The 24,066-nt window shown below is 37.0% G+C and overlaps 1 protein-coding gene across 1 annotated transcript; it reads right to left on the bottom strand.

Moving 5' to 3' along the window:
* Positions 1-330: 330 nt before the first annotated feature.
* On the bottom strand, positions 331-3,162 carry LOC145004385 (cysteine-rich receptor-like protein kinase 15). The gene is made up of 7 exons (XM_078963296.1): positions 2,236-3,162; positions 1,883-2,017; positions 1,661-1,797; positions 1,358-1,568; positions 1,032-1,269; positions 746-896; positions 331-661 (listed from the first exon to the last, which is right to left on the bottom strand). Exons 1-7 carry the CDS (start codon positions 3,053-3,055, stop codon positions 416-418), a joined length of 1,938 nt encoding a protein of 645 aa, XP_078819422.1. The 5' UTR covers positions 3,056-3,162; the 3' UTR covers positions 331-415.
* Between the last annotated feature and the right edge of the window lie 20,904 nt (positions 3,163-24,066).

The following is a 24,066-nucleotide window of genomic DNA, read 5'->3' as shown; positions in this document are numbered from 1 at the left end:
TTTCCCCTTGGTCTCTAAATAAAACCAAACGGAGTCATAACTACTCACCAAAATTTATGACCATAAAATAAGTGAACCACCATCGTTATAAATGATATGGACTCTATTTGAATTTGTTCATCATCTTTTTTTCTTATGCATGAATTGAAAACATAAAAAATACACAAGTTAATTAAACATGCAAAATAATTGAAAAAAGACATACCTTTAGTCCAAAAGAATATACTGTCACAAATCATAACACATGAAATAATTATTCACCTACTTAATATATATATATATATATATATATATATATATATATATATATATATATATATATATATATATATATATATATATATATATATATATATATCATAACACAAGTTTAATTTTCAAAGGGTTGGAATCAATCTTTGAGCTAGCTAGCGACTTAATTTTGGAGATTAGCAATGGTATTCACGAAAAAGGCAGGCTCTGAAGGAACTGGAAGAGATAGAGAAGAGCTACTAAGCATGAGAACCACAGAACCCATTGTTGGCCTATCACAAGCATTTTCTTGAACGCATAATAGCCCGATATGAATGCATCTAATCATGTCACGTATAGAATCAGAAACATCTCTCAATGTTGGATCAATCAAATTCGAAGCATTTCCATCTCTCCAACTTTTCCATGTCTAAAAATATACAACATTCTATTTAATTAGTACTAAAAATGGTGTAAATAATATGTGTTGAAATAATACTTTATCAACTCTTACATGGCTAAGAAGATCTTCTATCACCACTCCGTTTTGGAAACTATGGTTCTTATGACCCGTTACAATCTCGAGTAACAGTACACCAAAGCTAAAAACATCCGATTTAACCGAAAATTGACCATGTAATGCATATTCAGGTGCCATGTATCCACTATATATTAATGTCGATAACAATTAATTAATATATATATATATATATATATATATATATATATATATATATATATATATATATATATATATATATATATTAAATCTAATTTGATTTAAAAGTATTAACACTTACTAGGTTCCAACAATTCGACATGTGTTGGCTTGTGTTTCTTCAGGTGTGAACAACCTCGCCATACCAAAATCCGCAATTTTGGGAATCATTTGTGCATCCAACAAAACATTACTAGCTTTCAGATCTCTATGAATTATCTTTAATCGCGAATCTTCATGTAAATACAAAAGTCCCTTTGCAATACCTCCTATTATTTTGTATCGTCCCTCCCAATCAAGAGTCACACGTTTAGTTGAATCTAAAGTTGATACGATCATATTATTAGTTAATAAATTAATTTACACAAACATATCATAATTAGTTAAATTTTAAGAGTTGAGTTATACCAAATATGAATTTGTCTAGACTTGCATTTTGTACGAATTCATACATTAAAAGTCGTTCGGAACCTTCTAGGCTAAACCCTAGAAGCTGAACCAGATTTCGGTGTTGGAGCTTTGCAAGTAATAAAACCTCGTTCATGAATTCTTCTTCACCTTGGCCCGAATCACTAGATAGCCTCTTCACTGCTATTTCTTTTCCATTTGGTAACTTACCCTGAGAATTTTAGTCCCAAAGATTTTATAATGATCCTTAAAACTTGCAAATAGATTTATGCACCTAACAAGTATAATAGGGTGCATGTTAACCTTGTAAACCACTCCAAATCCACCATGTCCAAGCTTATTGTCATGTGAGAAGTTATTTGTTGCTGCTCTAACCACACCAAAGCTATATATCAATGATTTGGCTGTGGTAATTTCGTCGATACCTCCATGCTCATGAACTAAAATTATTGTCATGGATATAAATTTATTGGAAACCCTAATCTTATTATTAATCAGAAATTGAGAGAAAAAAAAAAATTCCACCTGAATTCTCCGATAGCTGTCCTTCCGGCTTCCTTTTTCTTCGTATGAATATGCAAACGAAAACGGAGACCAATATCACAGAACTAACGGTTGCAACGATGGCAATAACAATAACAGTCGTCTTACTACTCTTGCCTGAAAAATCTCGCCGGAAAATTAATAACAAGATCAATTAATGATAAAATCTGAAAAAGTAATGAGTGGAATACTGGAATCGGTGCAACCAGTCCACCGCTTTTTGGTTGCAAAAGGAATCATAAATCTATAAAAAAGTTTAATATAAAATTATGAAATATGTAGGTAAATGTTGTGTCTACGTTTTTAATCGAGTAAAGCAGCAAATGTCAGCATACTTGGAGGTGGTGGTGGTGGTGACGATGGTGGCGGTGACCGCGGCTGAGCTTCTACCGGCGGTGGTGGAAAAACCACGGTGGAGTTAAAGAAACGCGAATTCGCGTACCGAAGGTTGCAACTAGGATAAAGAATTCGAACATTTAAACTGGCATTACAACAATTAGGAATCGTGTTGGTCGCGGTTTCTAAGCAACTATAGCATTGATCCTCTGGTAAATCAGGTGTACACTGCATAAGCCCATAGATGGTGGTAAATCCCGGCCCGAAGGTACTACCGGAGGAGAATTTCCGAACTGAATCTCCTCCGGCAGCTTCGGATTTAAGCCTATCCATCAAGGGTCTAATCGCCTGATACAACTCATTAGAATTCGGAATATTGTCAGGAGTCCAAATAAATCCGCCATTAGTACTATCCAGATTTTGCAAAATCGTGTCACCGGAATACCTCAACATACAATCGTCGTACCAAACCGTTGCTCCTTTCCGGTTAGGGCAAAGATCTCTCGCACTTACATTTGCATCATTTATGCAACTGCGACAGGTATCTAGGTCAGCATCGCCTCTGCACAAGGCGATTGCGTTGACTGTGTCTGGTGGTTGACCGGCGGATCGGTTGAAGAAACCGTAGGTGGTGGTAGCGGCGGCGGGGACGAGGGATGAGAGGACGGAATCGAGATTTGTTTGGTATGTACTGTTTGATGTGTAATTGCCATTGCTGTCATCACAGCGAGGAAGCAGGAATCGAGATTGACATGGGGAAATTAGTGTTAACAAATTGAAACACAGAAAGAAAATCGATTTGGGGATGATTCTTTGCATGCTGACGCTGTCAACTTTACTTCAATTCAAAACTCAGGCCAATAATAAGAAAAATCTGCATATCATTCGTAGTGGGCGTGGATTCATCGATGATGACATGTGTTTATTATTTTTGTAATTATAAAAAGGATGATAACAATTTATGCATGTTATAATAATAAACAGGAAACTATTTTATTCTCGTCTCATTTGTACAACTTCCAGCTATGCGCTGGATATATATATATATATATATATATATATATATATATATATATATATATATATATATATATATATATATATATATATATATATATATATATATATATATATATATATATATATATATATATATAGGGTTAGGTTCATTTGAGACCACCTATATTTTGTGAGACCGTGAGACGTATTTTTTTATTTTTTTTATTTTTTTAATTAATTCATGTTCCGAAAATAATATTTAAAAAAAGAATTTTTTGATTTTTCCATTTATTTTGCATTTTAAAATTATTTTTAGAATATGTACAGTGTAATATTCTATTTAGAATATTTCACGTATTTTTCAAAAAAAAATAGAATTTTTTATATTTTTTATATTTTTTTTAGTTAATTCAAGTTCCGAAAATAATATTTAAAAAAAGAATTTTTATATTTTTCCATTTATTTTGCATTTTAAAATTATTTTTTACAATATGTCAGTATAATATTCTATTTAGAATATTTCACGTATTTTTCAAAAAAAAAAAAACGGAATTTTTTTTATTTTTTAATATTTTTTTTAGTTAATTCAAGTCCCGAAAATAATATTAAAAAAAGAATTTTTGGATTTTTCCATTTATTTTGCATTTTAAATTATTTTTAGATTTGGTCTCACGGTCTCACAAAATTAGAATGGTCTCAAATGAACCTGAATATATATATATATATATATATATATATATATATATATATATATATATATATATATATATATATATATATATATATATATATATATATATATATATATAGGGTTAGGTTCATTTGAGACCACCTATATTTTGTGAGACCGTGAGACGCATTTTTTTATTTTTTTTATTTTTTTAATTAATTCATGTTCCGAAAATAATATTTAAAAAAAGAATTTTTTGATTTTTCCATTTATTTTGCATTTTAAAATTATTTTTAGAATATGTACAGTGTAATATTCTATTTAGAATATTTCACGTATTTTTCAAAAAAAAATAGAATTTTTTATATTTTTTTTAGTTAATTCAAGTTCCGAAAATAATATTTAAAAAAAGAATTTTTAGATTTTTCCATTTATTTTGCATTTTAAAATTATTTTTTACAATATGTCAGTATAATATTCTATTTAGAATATTTCACGTATTTTTCAAAAAAAAAACGGATTTTTTTTTATTTTTTAATATTTTTTTTAGTTAATTCAAGTCCCGAAAATAATATTAAAAAAAGAATTTTTGGATTTTTCCATTTATTTTGCATTTTAAATTATTTTTAGATTTGGTCTCACGGTCTCACAAAATTAGAATGGTCTCAAATGAACCTGAACCTATATATATATATATATATATATATATATATATATATATATATATATATATATATATATATATATATATATATATATATATATATATATATATATATATATATATATACTAGCCGTCTATTCGCGCAAAGCGACGGGCTAAGCTTACTTATTAACTTAAATGACATCTATTTTTCAAAAATATTACCATACCATATTTAGGGGGTGTTTGGCTAAGCTTTTTTTAAAACAACTTATTAGGCTCCACTACAAGTTAAAAAAGTGTTTGGATTAAATTAACTTATTCCGGTGGGGAACCTCGAATAGGTCATTTTTTCATAACTTACCCTACACTTACTTATTAACTTATAAGCTAATAAACTAATAAGCAATAAGTTTTTTTGCCAAACACCCCTAAATGGTTATTACTTCCAGTTATGCATACCCAAACCATTTGTACTGTTTATCGTCCTCTTTTTTTTTCGTTTTCCTTAATTCCTTTATTAATTTAATGTCCTACTAAGTAAAATGCTAAAATATATAAATAATAGTTTATAAAAATAAACCTTTAGAATATCAGGTGTTGTGATTCAAAAGTCGATAAATAGGCCTTTGAGAAGGCCAAAATACTCAGGTATCAACTTGTTCATTGTGATTTTAAACCAAGTTTGGTTACAAATTAAAACATTTTCAACGATGGTATGTAATTCAAGGATTCATATTGATTTAGGTTCTCGAAACCTAAAAATATTGAATAAAATCTATATAGAACCTTATATTAAGGACAATAATCACCGTAATCAGGAAGTCCATGTGATGAAACTTGATATTATAAGGACCAATGATGAAAAAGGTTTCATTTATAGACTAAACAAGATGAAAAATATACAAACTACCTTAATCATGTCAAATCTTGTGTTTAACAGTTCTTTATTGCAAAAGTAAGATGCCAAAATATACAAACTAATGATAATCCAATGCTCTAACTGGCCCTCTTGGTTGAGTTCTTTGAACCTGCAAAGCCAACACATTAAAGAAACATATTAAAAACCTTTTTAGGAACAAACCTGATATAATAAAGCCTTCACCCAATATATTTATAAGATAAAAATACAAAAAGTTAAAAATGATTAAATCAATTACAAGTAAGGAATAAAATAAAAATCTGTTAAGAAAGAGCTATCTGCAGGAGAGATATTTGAATCAACATGTATTTTCTGATAGTTTCAAATTTTGAATTATCCGAAATTCAGTGAAGGAGATAGATTTTGTTGAGAAATATAAGGATTCAAAACACATGTTAAAATTTAATATTATTGTATTGATGACTACTTGTACTATTAGCTTAATGATTTGAACGTCTTAAAAAAATAATATTATTATATTCAATCTATTTTTAGAAACAGTGGATTTCTTTTATAAGATAGTATATATATATATATATATATATATATATATATATATATATATATATATATATATATATATATATATATATATATATATATATATATAGTAGTCGTTTACCGGCGCAAAGCGGCCGGCGACGAATAATTTGTTTCAACAATTATTTCTTTTCGGTGTTTATTTTTGATTCAGATGTCACTTTTTAGTTAATAAAAAATAGAAGTATGGAAATGTTTTTTTGTTAAAAAAAAAGTGTTAGTTCCGAATTAAAAATAATGTTTTTTTTTTGTGGATTTCATATAAATATACAATATTGATAAAAATGCAATTAAATCTTTATTTTTTCAATATAATTATGATTTATGCTGCTTTTTTTTTGTCACAATAGATGTCAAACGACAAATCGATACCGATCTTTAATTGTATTAGAATTTTTTTTTAAACAAATTAAATATTGCTTATCTTCAAACAAAATTAATAAATGTTGATTTTTTATTGTTACATACTTATTTTGGATATAAGTAATTTATTAAAATTTGTTCGAATATTTATATATCCTAAAAAATTTAATATTTGAAGTTTTAAACTTTTAATGTAATATTTGAAACTTAGAAAATTTAAAACTTTTGATGTTATATTTGAAATTTTTTATAAAAAATAAATTCAAAATCTACAGTACTCAAAGTAATTGAATTAACTAATAACATTGAAAAAATCAATGTAAAGTTCACTGATATTTTCTCAAACACTCCAACATAAATGTCATAATATATTAATAAACTTAAACTAAAACGTTAAATTTAAAAGAAAAAAAAATAACATCAACATAATCAAATTAGACAAAATCCGTAAAATTGATACTTTCTTAACACTCACATGGACTTCAAAAAAAAGTCACCAAACTAATTAAAAAATTACAATTAAAGACTATAACATGTAACAAACAATAATGATTTTCATGTTCGAGAAATAAACCATAAATGTAATAATTGTTTATCCCTTCATAAATTTTACAAACGCATATGAGATTCAATTTCCAGTTACATATATGCCTTCTAGACTAAGCTAACTATGAAATACTTCAAATCACATTAAATAATATCATTTATTGAAGAGTTTTTCCGTAAATAACACGGGCTCCAGTGATTGTCGTCTTATCCCAATTAGAGAAAGAGTGCAGAGGCAACAGATAATACCTGGAGACCTACATAAGATTATACACATACACATAAACCAGCATCAAATTATATGCATACACACATTAGAGTTGAATATCATGAATTAGTAGCTTAAAAATGAAACATGTATGTAACGCCCGTAGAACCGGGCTAGTCAATTTAAAGATAATAGGGATCGAAAACGACTTTTCGAAAAAAGATTATTTATAATAAATGATCTTAACCAAGTTTTAGAATATGTCTCAAGGGTTCCGTACATATAAAGAACGCCGAAATCCGAGTTATAACGAAGAAGTTATGGCTCGTCGAAGTTTTTCGTCAAAACCAACACGACACTGGGAAACGTAAAATTTAGTTTATGATAAACTACCTTTTATCCTTAGGAGTCTAAATAAAAGTTGTAGATTACGTCTCCACTTACGCGTGGATATAAAGAACGTCAAAAACAGAGTTCGTATGCAAAAGTTATTGCATTCCGACGATTTAGCTTTTAAAAACCCTAAACTAGCTAATTCACGACGTGAGAATTATGACGCTGACGACATTCTGTCATAATTCGGAATCTAGAAGTTGCGAGAGGACAAGATCCAATTCACGACGGAAAAATTATGACGCTCACGAAATTCTGTCATAATTCGGAATCTAGAAGACCAGAAGTTGCGAGAGGATAAGATCCATTTTACGACGTGAGCTTTATGACAGTCATTACGTGAGGTGTCATGGCCATTATCCAAAGCTAGAAACGCAAATTGCAAGTCTACGGAGTGAATCATGAGATTCACGACGCGAGTCTTATGACATTCACGACTTTAGTGTCATAAATACTTAGTATAAATAGCATGCGAGCCATTCCGAAAATCTCACACCTTTCTTCATTTCTTCTCACTAAACTTTCTCTCTCTATGGGTTTTAACCCTCCCGTAAGTGTAGGTGATCCCCTAGCACCCTAAGGAAGCCCCGAGGCTCCCAGAGTCCCGAGAAAAAGAGTTTTTCGGTTTCGAAACGCTACTCCAAATAAAGCCCGATTTTTTTTAAAATCTACTGTAAGTGAGCTATACGCTTACACAATTTTTAATATAACTTTCAAATAATTATAGTAACATTATTAAGTCCTTAAAATATTTATTTGGGCTATTATTATGAGTTATATTGAGTGTTATTTAACGCTTATATAATAATAATAATAATATGTAACACCGTAAATCTCAAAACAAAATTTTCGATTTTCTTATAAAACATAATTCGATTAATATTCATCAAACAACCATATTAATTATCCAATATAGGTTAATACAAAATCCCAAGATCACAATGTAAAAACTCTGAGTGTGTGTACGGATCAAGCCGGCGCCTTCCCGCGGTCGTCACTGGTACCTGAAACAATAATATCAAACACTGTAAGCACAAGGCTTAGTGAGTTCCCCAAAATACCACATATAACACATATTAGCCACTCGAGGCTATAACTCTGTGGGTCCGTGCACCCAAACTCTGTGAACCCTCAGGTTCTAGCTCTGATAAACATGCACTACATAAATCACATAGAAATAATGCAGTACAACACATAACATACATAGCATACAAATACTCTATCACATAACTCTGGTTACCTACTCAAGGTAATATAGTATGGTGAGAAGACTCACCTCGCGTATCTCGGTATCTCACGAATCCTGGAAATCCCTCGTGCTCGATCCTCCGAGCTCTAATCCTCCTATAAAATTATACGTTTCTAATTAACACTTTATATCTCTAAGGTTGACTATCTATAAGAAGTCAACACAGGTCAACTCTGGTCAACGGTCAATGGTCAACTCTGACCGGACTCGGCGAGTCTAGACGTTTTCACCAACCCTCTGAAATCCTCTTACTACACGTCGAGTATCCCCCCCTTTACTCAACGAGTTTCACCTGAATGAATCGCGGGGCCACCCCGACTCAACTCGCCGAGTCTCAAGGACAACTCGGTGAGTCCAAGTTTGACTTAGTCCACTCGTCATCCCTCTCCAACTCACCCTGACTCACTGAGTCTACCCATGACTCGATTGGACCACTCGTTGAGCAGTCCCAAGGCAATCTTCAAGCTACTCGTCGAGTCGGATGAACAGACTCGGCGAGTCCATGCCATGCAACCACTCAAACTCGCTTCTAAGGTCAGATCTGCTTCCAAAAACTATAGATCTGGCCTCCCTCGACTGATTCATCACGTAAAGCTCCTATCTTGGTGCTCATAACACACCCTATAGCTCAATAATGGAGTTTTTGACCTAAGGCATGAGGATTCCAATCCAAAGCCTCCATTGATCCCCAAAAAGCTTGGGTAAAGGGACACTCTGGACCTCTAAGGGTCCAGATCTATGGTTCCAACCTCATAAGGGACCAAAAGGACACCAAATCTTGCCATAAAAGGGTTCAATAAACCCTAAATCTAGATAAACAACAACAAACAAGAAGGTAACTCGGATTTATTACCACAAAAGTGATGCTCTGGACTCCAAACCCACAGAAGTGGCTCCTTCTTGCTTTCCCTTGGCTAGCTCTTCTCCTTCCTTGCAACAATGGCACCTCCAAGGTTAATAATGGCCTCCTACTTAGCTCCAAATGCTCACACTCGATTAGGGTTTCACTCAAGGGGCTGGTGAGCACAAATGACGGCCATTAGGCCCTTTAAATAAGTCTCAAACCCGAGAAATTAGGGTTTCACTACACAGCGCTGACTCGCCGAGTCCATATCCTGGACTCGTCGAGTCCAGGCGCGATCCCGCGTCCAAATCCGCGTCCCTACTCGGCGAGTCTGAGCTCCAACTCGCCGAGTCCCCCTCACAAATCAACAAAATACAATAAACAAGATACCTGATAAAAATCCGGCTGTTACAACTCTCCCCCACTAGGACTAGACTTCGCCCTCGAAGTCTCGCTCTAAAAACAGTTCCGGATGCTGCTCCTGCATCATACGCTCTGGTTCCCAGGTCATCTCTGATCCCCTCCGGTGTTGCCACTGAACCAACACCAGAGGTAGCTCCTTGTTTCTCAGAACCTTGATCTTCCGATCCCTGATGGCCACTGGTCTCTCGGCATAATTCAGGCTTGCATCTACCTGAATATCCTCTAATGGAACCACTGCCGATTCATCGGCTATACACTTCCTCAACTGCGACACATGAAAAGTGTCGTGAATCTGTCCCAACTCTGCTGGCAACTCCAACCGATAGGCTACCCGGCTTACCCTCGCAATCACACGAAATGGACCTATAAACCGGGGCCCCAACTTGCCCCTCTTCCTGAACCGAATCACCCCTTTCCAAGGAGAAACCTTCAGGAGAACGAAGTCGCCGACCTGAAATTCAAGCTCGGACCGGTGCCTGTCCGCATAACTCTTTTGTCGGCTCTGGGCGGTCAATAACCTTTGTCTGACCCGCTGTATCTGCTCTGTCGTCTGAATCACGATCTCTGTACTGCCCATCACTCTCTGCCCAACCTCACCCCAACAAATGGGAGTCCGACACCTCCTACCATACAACAGCTCAAAGGGCGGCATACCGATGCTCGAATGATGGCTGTTATTGTAGGAAAACTCTGCCAAGGGTAAATACGTATCCCAACTACCCCCAAAATCCAATACACATGCTCGAAGCATGTCCTCAAGCGTCTGAGTTGTCCGCTCACTCTGGCCGTCTGTCTGGGGGTGATATGCGGTACTAAAATGCAGCTTAGTACCCAACTCCTCATGAAATTTCTTCCAGAATCGGGAAGTGAAGCGCACATCACGGTCCGAAACAATCGAGATCGGCACCCCATGCCGAGATACTACTTCTCTCACATAAACCTCCGCCAACTTCTCCGCCGAAGAACTCTCACTGATGGCAAGAAAGTGAGCGCTCTTCGTCAACCTATCCACGATCATCCAAATTGCATCAACTCCTCTAGCAGTCCTCGACAATTTGGTGATGAAATCCATAGTGATCTGTTCCCACTTCCACTCGGGAACCTCCAATGGCTGCAACTTACCATGCGGTCTCTGGTGCTCGGCCTTCATCCTTCGACATGTCAAACACCTCTCGACCAACCATGCGACGTCCCTCTTCATACAAGGCCACCAATACTCTTTCCTCAAATCCAAATACATTTTTGTAGCCCCGGGATGGATCGAAAATTTCGATCTATGAGCTTCCTCCATCAATGTAGTATGCGTACCGCCCACAAACGGTACCCAAATCCGGCCCTGATAAGTCATAAGCCCTCGACTATCCGACACAAACTCAGAAACCAAACCAACGACCCGTTCTCTCTTCTGCATCTCCGGATGCACAGCCTCGGCCTGTGCCCCACGAATGGCGTCCAGAACTGGAGCTATCACGGTCAATCTCAAACATACATTTCGCAGTGGAGTACCCTCCGCCCTGCGACTCAATGCGTCGGCTACCACATTAGCCTTGCCCGGGTGGTACAAGATCTCGCAATCATAATCCTTGACTACATCTAACCACCTCCTCTGCCGCATATTTAGGTTAGGCTGATCCATCAAGTACTTCAAGCTCTTATGGTCCGTGTATATCGTACAACGAACCCCATACAAATAGTGACACCAAATCTTGAGAGCGAACACCACTGTCCCCAACTCCAAATCATGTGTGGGATATCTCGTCTCATGAGGCTTCAACTGCCTCGATGCATATGCTATCACATGTCCCTTCTGCATCAGCACCGCTCCCAGCCCTAAAATCGATGCATCACAGAATACCACAAAATCTTCCATCCCTTCCGGAAGAGCTAATACCGGAGCTTCACACAACCTTTGGCGAAGCGTCTCAAAGGAGGTCTGCTGCTCGGGACCCCATAAAAATGTAACACCCTTCCGTGTCAATCTGGTGAGTGGCACTGCGATCTTGGAGAAATCCTTGATAAACCTCCGATAGTACCCTGCCAACCCAAGGAAGCTCCTGATCTCAGAGGGTGAGTTTGGCACCTCCCACCTCATCACCGCGTCAACCTTGGCCGGATCGACCAATATCCCTTTCTGATTAACGAGGTGCCCCAGAAACTGGACCTCCCGCAACCAGAAATCGCACTTGGAAAACTTTGCATAAAGTTTCTCCGATCACAAAACTCCAAGAACTTCCCTCAAATGCTCCTCATGCTGCTCTCTAGATCTCGAATATACCAGAATATCATCGATAAATACAATCACCGACCGATCCAACATCGGCCTGCATACCCTGTTCATGAGGTCCATGAACACAGTCGGGGCATTGGTGAGCCCAAAAGGCATCACTACAAACTCATAATGCCCATAACGCGTCCTGAATGCTGTCTTCTGGACGTCCTCGTCCCGCACTCTCACCTGATGATAGCCCGACCTCAAATCGATCTTGGAGAACCAAGATGCTCCCTGCAACTGATCGAATAAATCGTCGATCCTCGGCAACGGGTAACGGTTCTTGACCGTCAGCTTATTCAATTCTCGGTAATCAATACACATTCGATGCGAGCTATCCTTCTTCTTCACAAATAGAATGGGTGCTCCCCACGGCGAGCTACTCGGCCGAACAAACCCCTTCCCCAACAGCTCCTGAAGCTGCAAGGATAACTCTTGCATCTCTGGAGGTGCAAGGCGATAAGGCACCTTAGCGATAGGTGCGGCTCCTGGAACCAAATTGATACTGAACTCCACTTGCCTCACGGGAGGCACACCTGGTAATTCTTCGGGAAAAACATGTGGAAACTCACGCACCACCGGAACTTCATCCACTGAACTCGGTCTCTCGGAGATCACTCGCGTATCCATCACATACGCCACGAAACCCTTACAGCCCTGCTGTAAACACTGCCTCGCCCTAGCGGCCGAACAAAAGGCTGATCCAGAATGTGTACCCTCGTCGTATACCGAAAGAACTCCCCCACTAGGATCTCGTATGGTCACCAGCTGACGCTCGCAGTCGATAACCGCGCCGAATCGGCTCAACCAGTCCATGCCCACTATGACACAAACATCACCCATCGCAATAGGAACCAGATCGATCGGAAACTCAACCCCAAAAATCTCTAACACACATCCCCGGAGGACCTCCGTGGCACAAATCACTCTGTCGACGGCTATGGAAACCCGCAGAGGCCGACTTAATGCCTCACGACTAACACTGATATGCTGACTAAAGGCCAAAGATACAAAAGACCGACTCGCACCCGAGTCAAATAACACTAAAGCAGGCACAGAGTTCACAAGGAAGGTATCTATGCATAGCATAATATAAGCATAATATCTCAACACCAAAAATAAATATATAAAAGAAACGTACCAGCCACAACGTCGGGTGCAGCGCAGACCTCTTCCGCAGTCAGCTGAAAGGCTCTCCCTCGAGCTCTCGGTGCCTCGGCCTTCACGGGCCGACTCTCTGTAGCTCTGATGGCGGCGGGAGCAGATCCCTAAGACGCTCCACGCAGCAGCGGACACTCCGCCTTCCGGTGTCCGGTCTGGTTGCAGTGAAAACACACTGCAAACCCCTTGGGGCAGTCCTTGGCCATATGCCCCTCCTTGCCACATTTGTAGCAAGATCCTGCTCGACAGACTCCATCGTGACCCTTGCCGCACTTCCCGCAAGTGCGGCCCTTCTGGCTCCCGGGTTTGGGATCAGCGGGCTTGGCCCGCTTGGCTGCCGGCTGGAGCTGTGCCGGCCGTCGATCCCTCCCCAGAGACTTCGCCTCCTCCCTGGCCTGAGTCTCAAGCTCAATCTCCCTCTTCCGGGCATTTGCCTGAAGCTCAGCAAATGTCCGATACGAGGAGTTCGCAGCGAACTCCCGAATACCCCGTCTCAAAATGCTTAGGTAGCGGCTCATACGTGCCTGCTCAGTGGACACGTGCTCAGGGCAAAACATCGCCCTCTCATGAAACATCCTCGTGATCGCTGTAACTGACTCAGTACCCTGCTTGAGGGTCAGAAACTCCTGTGCCAAATGCTCCCTCTCCACCTGGGGAACGTACTCAACTCGGAACATGGTAGTGAACCTCTCCCAGGTCACTGCCGAAAGCTCAGCAGGCGTGAAATGCACCGTCACAAACTTCCACCAGTCCTTCGCTCCCAAGCGAAGCTGGTTCAGCGCGAACCGAACCTTCAAATGCTCAGGGGATGAGAAAGTGAAGAAGAACCCCTCCATATCAGATATCCACCTCATAGCTGCCACCGGATCCTGTGTACCATCAAACTCTGGTGGTTTGGTGTTGCTGAACTCCCGAAACAGTGACGCATCACCTCCCTGGGGTCTCGCCGCAGTGATCGCTGCGGTAGCCGCTGCAACAGCAGCCTCAGAAAGAGCAGCATAACGCTCGTCAAATGTCTCAATCAGCGCGGTCTTAATAGACCCGAACATCTCTGGTATCTCAGCCCTGATGACCGCAGCCACCTCCTCATGAATGATCTGTCGAATCTCCTCATCACTAGCTCCGGCACCCTCCGGCATATGACGTGTCCTCACCATGATCAACCTCTGAAATACAACATGCGATAACTTAGAATTCACTCGAACATTCTTACACTCGACAATCCACCCCTCCTTGATTCTTGGTATCCCAAGATTCTTATTTGGACTGTGTACTGCCCCAGTGCTTTCAGTAGTACGGGCCCAATACTACTGTCCACACCGTCTCAGTACACACCCCAAACCTTCATCTTCGGATCCCAATTCCCAAGTACTCTATCATGCGTAGACCACTCTCTAATAGATCCCTCATAAACCCCTTGCTGCTACCTACTCACTCTCAGCATCTCATAGCAGCTCACCCCTCCCTAGGGTAAGGCATCACAAATAAGGCCACTCTAGTCTTATTAGCAATACCTAGCCTACTCTAGCATGCAGATACATCATATCAATATTAATATCACATAATATAAAGGTATTTTGGGAATTCACCGTTCGGGCGCTGACTGATCGTACACACGTTTCTTCCTGGAATTTGTTTCTTTTTCAAGAAAATCTTTTACTTTTAGAAAAGTTAGGTTTTCTTTTGAAAATATCTTTCCAATTCCTCAGTTTGAGTTCAAATACTCCCGAAGGTGTACCCGAATCCCTCAAACCAAGGCTCTGATACCAAATTGTAACACCGTAAATCTCAAAACAAATTTTTCGATTTTCTTATAAAACATAATTCGATTAATATTCATCAAACAACCATATTAATTATCCAATATAGGTTAATACAAAATCCCAAGATCACAATGTAAAAACTCCGAGTGTGTGTGTACGGATCAAGTCGGCGCCTTCCCGCGGTCGTCACTGGTACCTAAAACAATAATATCAAACACTGTAAGCACAAGGCTTAGTGAGTTCCCCAAAATACCACATATAACACATGTTAGCCACTAGAGGCTATAACTCTGTGGGTCCGTGCACCCAAACTCTGTGAACCCTCAGGTTCTAGCTCTGATAAACATGCACTACATAAATCACATAGAAATAATGCAGTACAACACATAACATACATAACATACAAATACTCTATCACATAACTCTGGTTACCTACTCAAGGTAATATAGTATAGTGAGAAGACTCACCTCGCGTATCTCGGTATCTCACGAATCCTGGAAATCCCTCGTGCTCGATCCTCCGAGCTCTAATCCTCCTATAAAATTATACGTTTCTAATTAACACTTTATATCTCTAAGGTTGACTATCTATAAGAAGTCAACACAGGTCAACTCTGGTCAACGGTCAATGGTCAACTCTGACCGGACTCGGCGAGTACCATGGCGACTCGGCGAGTCTAGACGTTTTCACCAACCCTCTGAAATCCTCTTACTACACGTCGAGTATCCCCCCCTTTACTCGATGAGTTTCACCTGAATGAATCGCGGGGCCACCCCGACTCAACTCGCCGAGTCTCAAGGAAAACTCGGCGAGTCCAAGTTTGACTTAGTCCACTCGTCATCCCTCTCCAACTCACCCTGACTCACTGAGTCTACCCATGACTCGATTGGACCACTCGCTGAGCAGTCCCAAGGCAATCTTCAAGCTACTCGCCGAGTCGGATGAACAGACTCGGCGAGTCCATGCCATGCAACCACTCAAACTCGCTTCTAAGGTCAGATCTGCTTCCAAAAACTATAGATCTGGCCTCCCTCGACTGATTCATCACGTAAAGCTCCTATCTTGGTGCTCATAACACACCCTATAGCTCAATAATGGAGTTTTTGACCTAAGGCATGAGGATTCCAATCCAAAGCCTCCATTGATCCCCAAAAAGCTTGGGTAAAGGGACACTCTGGACCTTTAAGGGTCCAGATCTATGGTTCCAACCTCATAAGGCACCAAAAGGACACCAAATCTTGCCATAAAAGGGTTCAACAAACCCTAAATCTCGATAAACAACAACAAACAAGAAGGTAACTCGGATTTATTACCACAAAAGTGATGCTCTGGACTCCAAACCCACAGAAGTGGCTCCTTCTTGCTTTCCCTTGGCTAGCTCTTCTCCTTCCTTGCAACAATGGCACCTCCAAGGTCAATAATGGCCTCCTACTTAGCTCCAAATGCTCACACTCGATTAGGGTTTCACTCAAGGGGCTGGTGAGCACAGATGACGGCCATTAGGCCCTTTAAATAAGTCTCAAACCCGAGAAATTAGGGTTTCACTACACAGCGCTGACTCGCCGAGTCCAGATCTTGGACTCGTCGAGTCTAGGTGCGATCTCGCGTCCAAATCCGCGTCCCTACTCGGCGAGTCTGAGCTCCAACTCGCCGAGTCCCCTTCACAAATCAACAAAATACAATAAACAAGATACCTGATAAAAATCCGACTGTTACATAATAATAGTTGGACTATTAATTAGTCACGGTTGACGTTAGACTAAACCCTAGTGGAATTGATACTAGGTTTTATCGAAGGAAAATTGTTTTGAGAGTATCGAAGCGCTGTCCGAGTCCTGAGTCACCACCTACTCAAGTGAGTGTATAGTCACTTTCACCTTACACATATATATGAAGTATTTTCTTTTACGTACGTGCTATGTGTAATTATATTAATTGTTTAACTAAGGTGACTATTGAATAGATGTTTTATACAAGTTTTAATTTGTATATGTATTTTTATCTACAAATATGTTGGGTAAAACATAGGTAGATTAATTAGATGATGTGTGATGAAATAAAAGGTGGTGAGAGGTATCGATGTTTAAGATGATCTAGTCATCTAGCAGAGTATAGACAACGGCCACAAACTATTTTAGATAGTCCAGTGGAACGTTAGCAGACTTGTAATTGGTAGGTATGTTTGAACTATATGTTCATAAGGTGTTCTTGATCTATATGTTCATTAGGTGTTTTTCAACTATGTGTTCATCCGTTAGTTCTTCTTTTTGACACTATTACGTGTCGGGGTACGGGAGCGTACGGGAGTACTTTATTAGTATTTTCCCTATACCTTTATTTTGAAGAGATTTGTAGTCTTTGTTTCTTTTATGAAGTGATCGGACGAGCTTCATGAGTCAGTGTTTCCATTCTCAATGCCGGATAGGAGTGAGTCTGTGGGTTATATACCTCGTGATATTCAGACCACAACCTAGGCATTAGTTAGTGTTTCCATTCTCGATGTCGGATAGGAGTGAGTCTGGGGGTTATATACCTCATGATATTCAGACCACAACCTAGGCATTAGTTAGCGTTTCCATTGCTGGATAGGGTGCGTTTGGGGGTTATATACCTCATGATATTCAGACCACAGCCTAGGCATTAATAATTACCCTTGACGTAATTGTATGGTGGTTCTTTCTTTTACGAACAAAGGTTCATGGTTAAACTTATTCCATTCATTTGATGTCTTCTTCGATCTCGTTTGTTGCTAGGGAATTTCCGAAGCAGTTTCGTTAGTTGGTTGTTCATATCGATCCTTTAGGCTAGATCTAGTAAGATCACTATATAGGATCAGTATGTGGGGATCGACGTTGTTAGTGCTTGTAATATAAACCTTGGGCAGCGATGGACTTCGTGCCTATTACTTAGGATGAATCCTTAGTAATGAGTGATAGTTGATTCTTAAGGTAAATCCTTAAGAAATGAATAAGATAATTGGGATTGGATAATTGGGTTGATTGTTTGATGTTTAAGCATAATAAATTTATTTATTGTGGGGTAAAAACCCTATATACTCACTAGGCTCCCAAGTCTGATCCACTCAGTTTAACTGTATCACAGGTATCGATACAAAGTTGTTTTACACTGAGAGATTAAGGAGATATAGATCACTAGTGAAATGAATGTAAGTTATGTTTATGCGTATGTTTCTGTATTGATGATTACATCCCAAATGTTTTAAAATGAATAAAATACGTTTCTTCGGAAATGCTTTGATAACATATTTACCGTGTTTTTCTGGGAATAAATTCCGTAACATTTTTTATTAAAAGAGGTAAAAATCATAAACAAAATCGGTTTTTTCTGGCCGTGAAATTTGGGGATGTCACAATGTATGAATCTTGACCCCATTAATGTGACATTTTCTTGTTCATTCTACTAATAATGTTGGTTGTAAACACATATGGAAAAAAAATGAAGAGAATGAGTATTTGATCATCACATAACTTTAATATTTGATCATTTTAAAACAAAACTTAAAAAAACCATAACGAAAGGAGTCGTGAAACAAAAGAGCTCCTTGTAGTCTTGGTTGTAAAATAAACTGTCAACATAATAGTCAAATACAAAAAAAAAATGGCATCTAATGAAAGATGAAAATGCAAAAATTGAAAGAAACACAACAAATTGAGGATAGTTTTATAGTAGGGACATTTGTTATCATCCGTTTCTCTGTTTAGAAAGATGAAGAGAATGAGTATTTGATAAGAAATATGGAAAATATAATATGAAGTACAAAGTCATGACTTTTTAGCCAGCTTCGGTCTCGAGTTTTTTAAATTGTGTCAGTTTAGATCATTCATGCAAATAAAACATGAAAAATCATAAAACTGATGTAGAGATAGTCAACATGACACACGAATTCCATATCATCATGAGTTCATCCATCAATTCTGCGATCACATTAGACTGTTAAAACTTACAAATTTAAGAAATATAAGCACCAAACATTATCCAAGATCTTTATGAAAAAACTCATGATCTTTTTAAATAATAAGATAAGGCCCATAGTATAAGATAATAAGAGATAAAATCTTGTATCATTTTTAGAAGCTAAAGCAAAATAAATACTTTTATGAAAATTAAATAAATATAAAATCAAAGAGCTTACCGGTTCAAAAAAATCAAAGAGCTTACAAAATGCTTTAAAACTGGGTGATTATCCTGAAAAGACTTTGCTTGTCTCGGTTTGGAGCACCGTCCGCGATCATCCACAGTATCCATAACATAGGTTTTCAATCTGGTGTTTGCAAGAAAAATAATAAATGTGTTACTTTGCACTGATTGATTTTAGCTGTAAACACAACAAAAAAAAAAGACCAACAAATAAAAGAGAATTGATAAAAAAAAATAATATAAAATATTACAAGTATGGTTGGGAGATGAAAATGAGAGATCGATATTGATAACTGATAGAGAGTGGTGGTTGGTGGTGGATTAAACAAACACACCTGATGTTTTGTTGTTTAAGTCTTGCATCTCCTACTCACAATTGCATAATCATACCTGAAATTAAAAGAGAGTGGTCTAGGCGTTGGTGGTAGATAAAACAAATACACTTCATAAACTACCTTCACCTTATACCACCTGCAATCATTGCTGCCATCATACACACCACCATCACAGCCGACCTTAATCTTCTCCACCACTGAAATCCACATCCCATTATAGCCTCCTTAAACCACCGAGACAACCACCGCGAACCTCCCTTTGGCAGCCGATGAACGCCTCAACACCATCGAGAACCAAAATCAAAGCCTTCATTGGACCAAGAAAGAAGAAAAGAAGGAGGCGTCTGTTTTTTCCTTTGTGTTTGGTTGCAAAAGAAAACACACCAAAGTCATAGTGGTTCAAATCTGGTGGAGATGTAAAAGTCCTAGTGGGTTCAGATCGATTTTTACCTGCATTTTCTTAGAGAGATAGAGAGAGAAAGAGAGAGAGAGAGAGAGAGAGAGAGAGAGAGAGAGAGTGTGTGTGTGTGTGTGTGTGAAGGGGAAACAGGTATTGTAGCTGTTAGTAGTTCAAATCAGGAGCGGCGCTAGGATCGAAAACAGAAAACACTTCTCCATCTGTTGCAATGGATCAACCAATTGAAACCCATCCAAGATTTAGGGAAAGAAACAGGATATTTATCCAGTTTGGAATAATAATCTTTTAAAAGAAGACAAATCAGATAACAAAATAGAAAGATTGTGCCTTATTGAGTAGATTGAAGGAATAAGAAATTCGAGAAAAAAATAAATCTGGAAATAGAAAGCATCTGTAGAAAAAGGTTTTTCAGTTGGACGTAAGATAACCAGAGTGGCGGGGGGAGATATACTAGAGAAATACATGAATTCGGTGGTTGAAGGTAGCATAGATGCTAACAAGATTGTTGGTTGTGTTCTGCTACGATGGTCGTAGCGGTGGTGGCTAGGGTTTTTTTAAAGAAATCTTAGAGATTAGGAATTTGAGTTGCAGTGGAAATTAATGTGCTTATTTACTGCCGAATTAAATGGGATTCAATATTTCAAGACCAGGTCATAAGCAAAGATAAAAAGGAAAAGTGAGGCGGGGTAACATCTTTGCATTTGATCTGGGGGAATCAACCTCGAAGAAGGTGCGCTTCTTCAAAGATCCCATCCCAGTAGGGGCTTCAAAGCTTGACTAAGAGAAAGTGGAAAGAAAAGGGGCGCGCTAGCTGCAATCAAACTAAAGCGCTAACGAGCAAGAATGCCTATAGATAGCGCTTTGCTATCGAAAAGGCAATGCAAAAAGGAGATCTGTTTGGACATTGAGTATTTGTATTTTTTGTATTATTTTTTGTACAATTTAATTAAAATAGGGTTAAATTTAAAATTTAATATTATTCTATTGGTTATTAGTTGTATTGTTAGTTTAATGGTTTGGACGTCTTAAAAAATATTATTATTATATTCAATTTATTTATAAAAATAGTGAGATTTCTTTTATAAGATATATATATATATATATATATATATATATATATATATATTGCCGTTTCAAAAAAATAAATAAATAAATAAACGAAAAAGTCGTTCTTATATTTGACCAGCAAATGATATATTATATGATTTTTTTCAAAATAATAGGACTTTTCTATTAATAAAAAAAAAAAAAAAAAAAAAAAAAAAAAAAAAAAAAAAAAAAAAAAAACTAAGATTTTATTGATGTTTTTTCTAAAAGTTTAGGATTTTTCTATAGATTTCACAATAATAAATTATTATATATAGCTGAAAATATTATGTAAAAGTCACCTATTATTGGTAAAAGTCAATAAAACTTCTATAAGGTTAAAGCCTTAAGGGGTATGTCGTCACCAACTCACTAGAAAAATATTGCTAGATATGTATCACGTTAGTTTCATTACATGTCTATCATTAACCTACTATCTATTGGAAATGATTACCACTCCTTTGTATTTATCTTTTTTATTATTATTACTTTTTGATATTAGAATAAATTAAAAAATAATTATTAAACAAAAATAAAAACAATATTAATTAAAAACATTTATATTAATTAAAAAACACAAATTTAAATTTAAATTACCTAAAAAAACATAAACATGTAAAACATTTACTAAAAAAACATTGAAAATATTACTCATCATCATTGTCGTGAGTGTCGCCACCGGCCCCGTTTTCATCATCTATGTCCTCATCCACGTCGTCATCATTGACATTATGTTGTTTGAATAGTACAAATATGTATATATATAATCTACATATTCACCCTGATAATATGGTTAATACAAAATACCAATAATGTTGAAATAATGATACGTTAATAATCATCATAGTTGTCATCATCGGATGAAGAAGAAATCGAACTCGCAAAATTATTCATATTTATGTTTGAAAGTGTGTTTGAAAATGTGTTTGTTTAAATTATATATATATATATATATATATATATATATATATATATATATATATATATAGAGAGAGAGAGAGAGAGAGAGTATATATATATACATATATATATATGTGTGTGTGTGTGTGTTAACTTTTAAATTTGATTTTTTTTTCTGTTGTCGGCAACATTCAAAAGGAAAAGATGGAAAAACAGTCATGAAACGATTAACTAATCAAGTCACACGTCTTTGCCTGTAGCCAGAGCAACGCCACAAGGTAATTACGGACACCTGGGGGAGTGTTCACACGTAGGGTGCCTTGCCACCTCAGTTCCTATGTGTCTTCTACTGCACCATACCGGAAGGTCTAATAACGTTGTCCGTTTTATAATTTTTTTTTTATTATTATTTAGGTAGTTTTGAATTTGTAAAACATGTAAAGATATTGATCGCTTAGATGATTTTTATAATGGTCCTTTGGAACTTGTGGTTTTTATAACAATTTCTAGAAGATAGATAATATTTTTTAATATTATATGAAGGGCTGGTATAGACGGTGGGTAACCCGGGCGACCGCCCACGGGCTCACGTCTTCAGAGGGTCCAAAATTTCTGGGATATGTTGTGTGTGTGTGTGTGTGTGTGTGTGTGTGTGTGTGTGTGTGTGTGTGTGTGTATATATATATATATATATATATATAATTAATACTTAAATGATTTTTAGGATTTAAAGTTAGTTCAAACTCAAACTAGCTCAAAAGATAAACAATTTGATTTGTTTCTTATTGCTAATTGTACGCGTTTATAGTGAAGAATAAATGATATTTTTTTTGAATATTTATGATATTTTTGTAAAGACCTTTTTTTCTTTTCGTCTCGAACCCCAATATACGTTTGGACCGATTCGGATTATATATTACTTTTGCAATTAAACCCTACACTTATACTTTTTAAAAATTGGTCCTCACAAACATATTAAGGATATTGAAAGGTCAAATTATGACGGCTGGAGTTGGCTGGTTGCTCTATGGTTTTACTTTGGGATAATGACTTGAAAGGGTAACGAACTTTCGACTTTTATCACATTTAGTTACTAAACTTTTTTTCGTTATCTATTTGCCACTAAACTATTGAAACTGTTCATATTTTACCCTTATGACCGGCTATTACCGGTCATAAGGGTAAAATGTGAACAGTTTCAATAGTTTAGTGGCAAATAGATAACGAAAAAAAGTTTACTGACTAAATGTGAACAAAATCGAAAGTTCGTTTCCCTCTAAAAAGTTCAATGACTAAATGTGAACAAACTTCCTATTGTATTATGTTTTAGCAAATTATTTATTTTTGTTTAATTGTAGCAACATTTGTTGATGAAGAAATCTATGAAATAAAAAAACAAAATGTAACATCCGGATTTCCAGATATCATAATTTAAGTATTTTTCTTTTGAGTTAAGAAGAGAGACTCGACGAGTTGACACCTCAACTTGTCAAGTAAAGTCGCGACTGATGACTCGGATTAATGAATGGACTCGACGAGTCAGTGAGGCGACTCGACGGGTCCGCGTTGTTGGCAGAAACCCTAAATCTTTGGGCCTGAGCCATATTTAAAGACACTTATGGCCTTCAATTGCGACTACCTTTCCCATAAGTGAGAACCCTAGTGAGCTTGAGTGTGTAGAGTGAAAGGAAGAGCTATCTTGAGCTTTTTGGTGTGATAGATCTGGACCCTTCTAGGTCCAGAGAGCCGAGAATATGAAGCTTTAGTAGAGTAAACATTGGGGTTCGAAGTTAGGAAGCATTTATGGTATCTTTATGGTATATATAGTTATTTTCATCTTACACATAGATATGAAGTATTTTATATGAATTACGTGCTATGTGTGCATATTATTTGAATATTTACTATCTATGCTGGATGAACGATTTTATACATGTTT

The sequence above is a fragment of the Lactuca saligna genome, chromosome 7, assembly GCF_052625555.1.
Source record: "Lactuca saligna cultivar CGN05327 chromosome 7, ASM5262555v1, whole genome shotgun sequence".
In the NCBI taxonomy this organism is placed as follows: domain Eukaryota; kingdom Viridiplantae; phylum Streptophyta; class Magnoliopsida; order Asterales; family Asteraceae; genus Lactuca; species Lactuca saligna.
The sequence above is the reverse complement of the archived record's forward strand: the minus strand, read 5'-3'. Positions and strand labels throughout refer to the sequence as shown.

Coding starts and splice junctions, on each gene's coding strand:
- LOC145004385 (XM_078963296.1), bottom strand. CDS start 3,055: ATGCAAAGAATCATCCCCAAATCGATTTTCTTTCTGTGTTTCAATTTG. Junction 1,569..1,660: donor GATTTGGAGTGGTTTACAAG/GTTAACATGCAC, acceptor TAAAATTCTCAG/GGTAAGTTACCAAATGGAAA. Junction 662..745: donor TAGAAGATCTTCTTAGCCAT/GTAAGAGTTGAT, acceptor GTATATTTTTAG/ACATGGAAAAGTTGGAGAGA.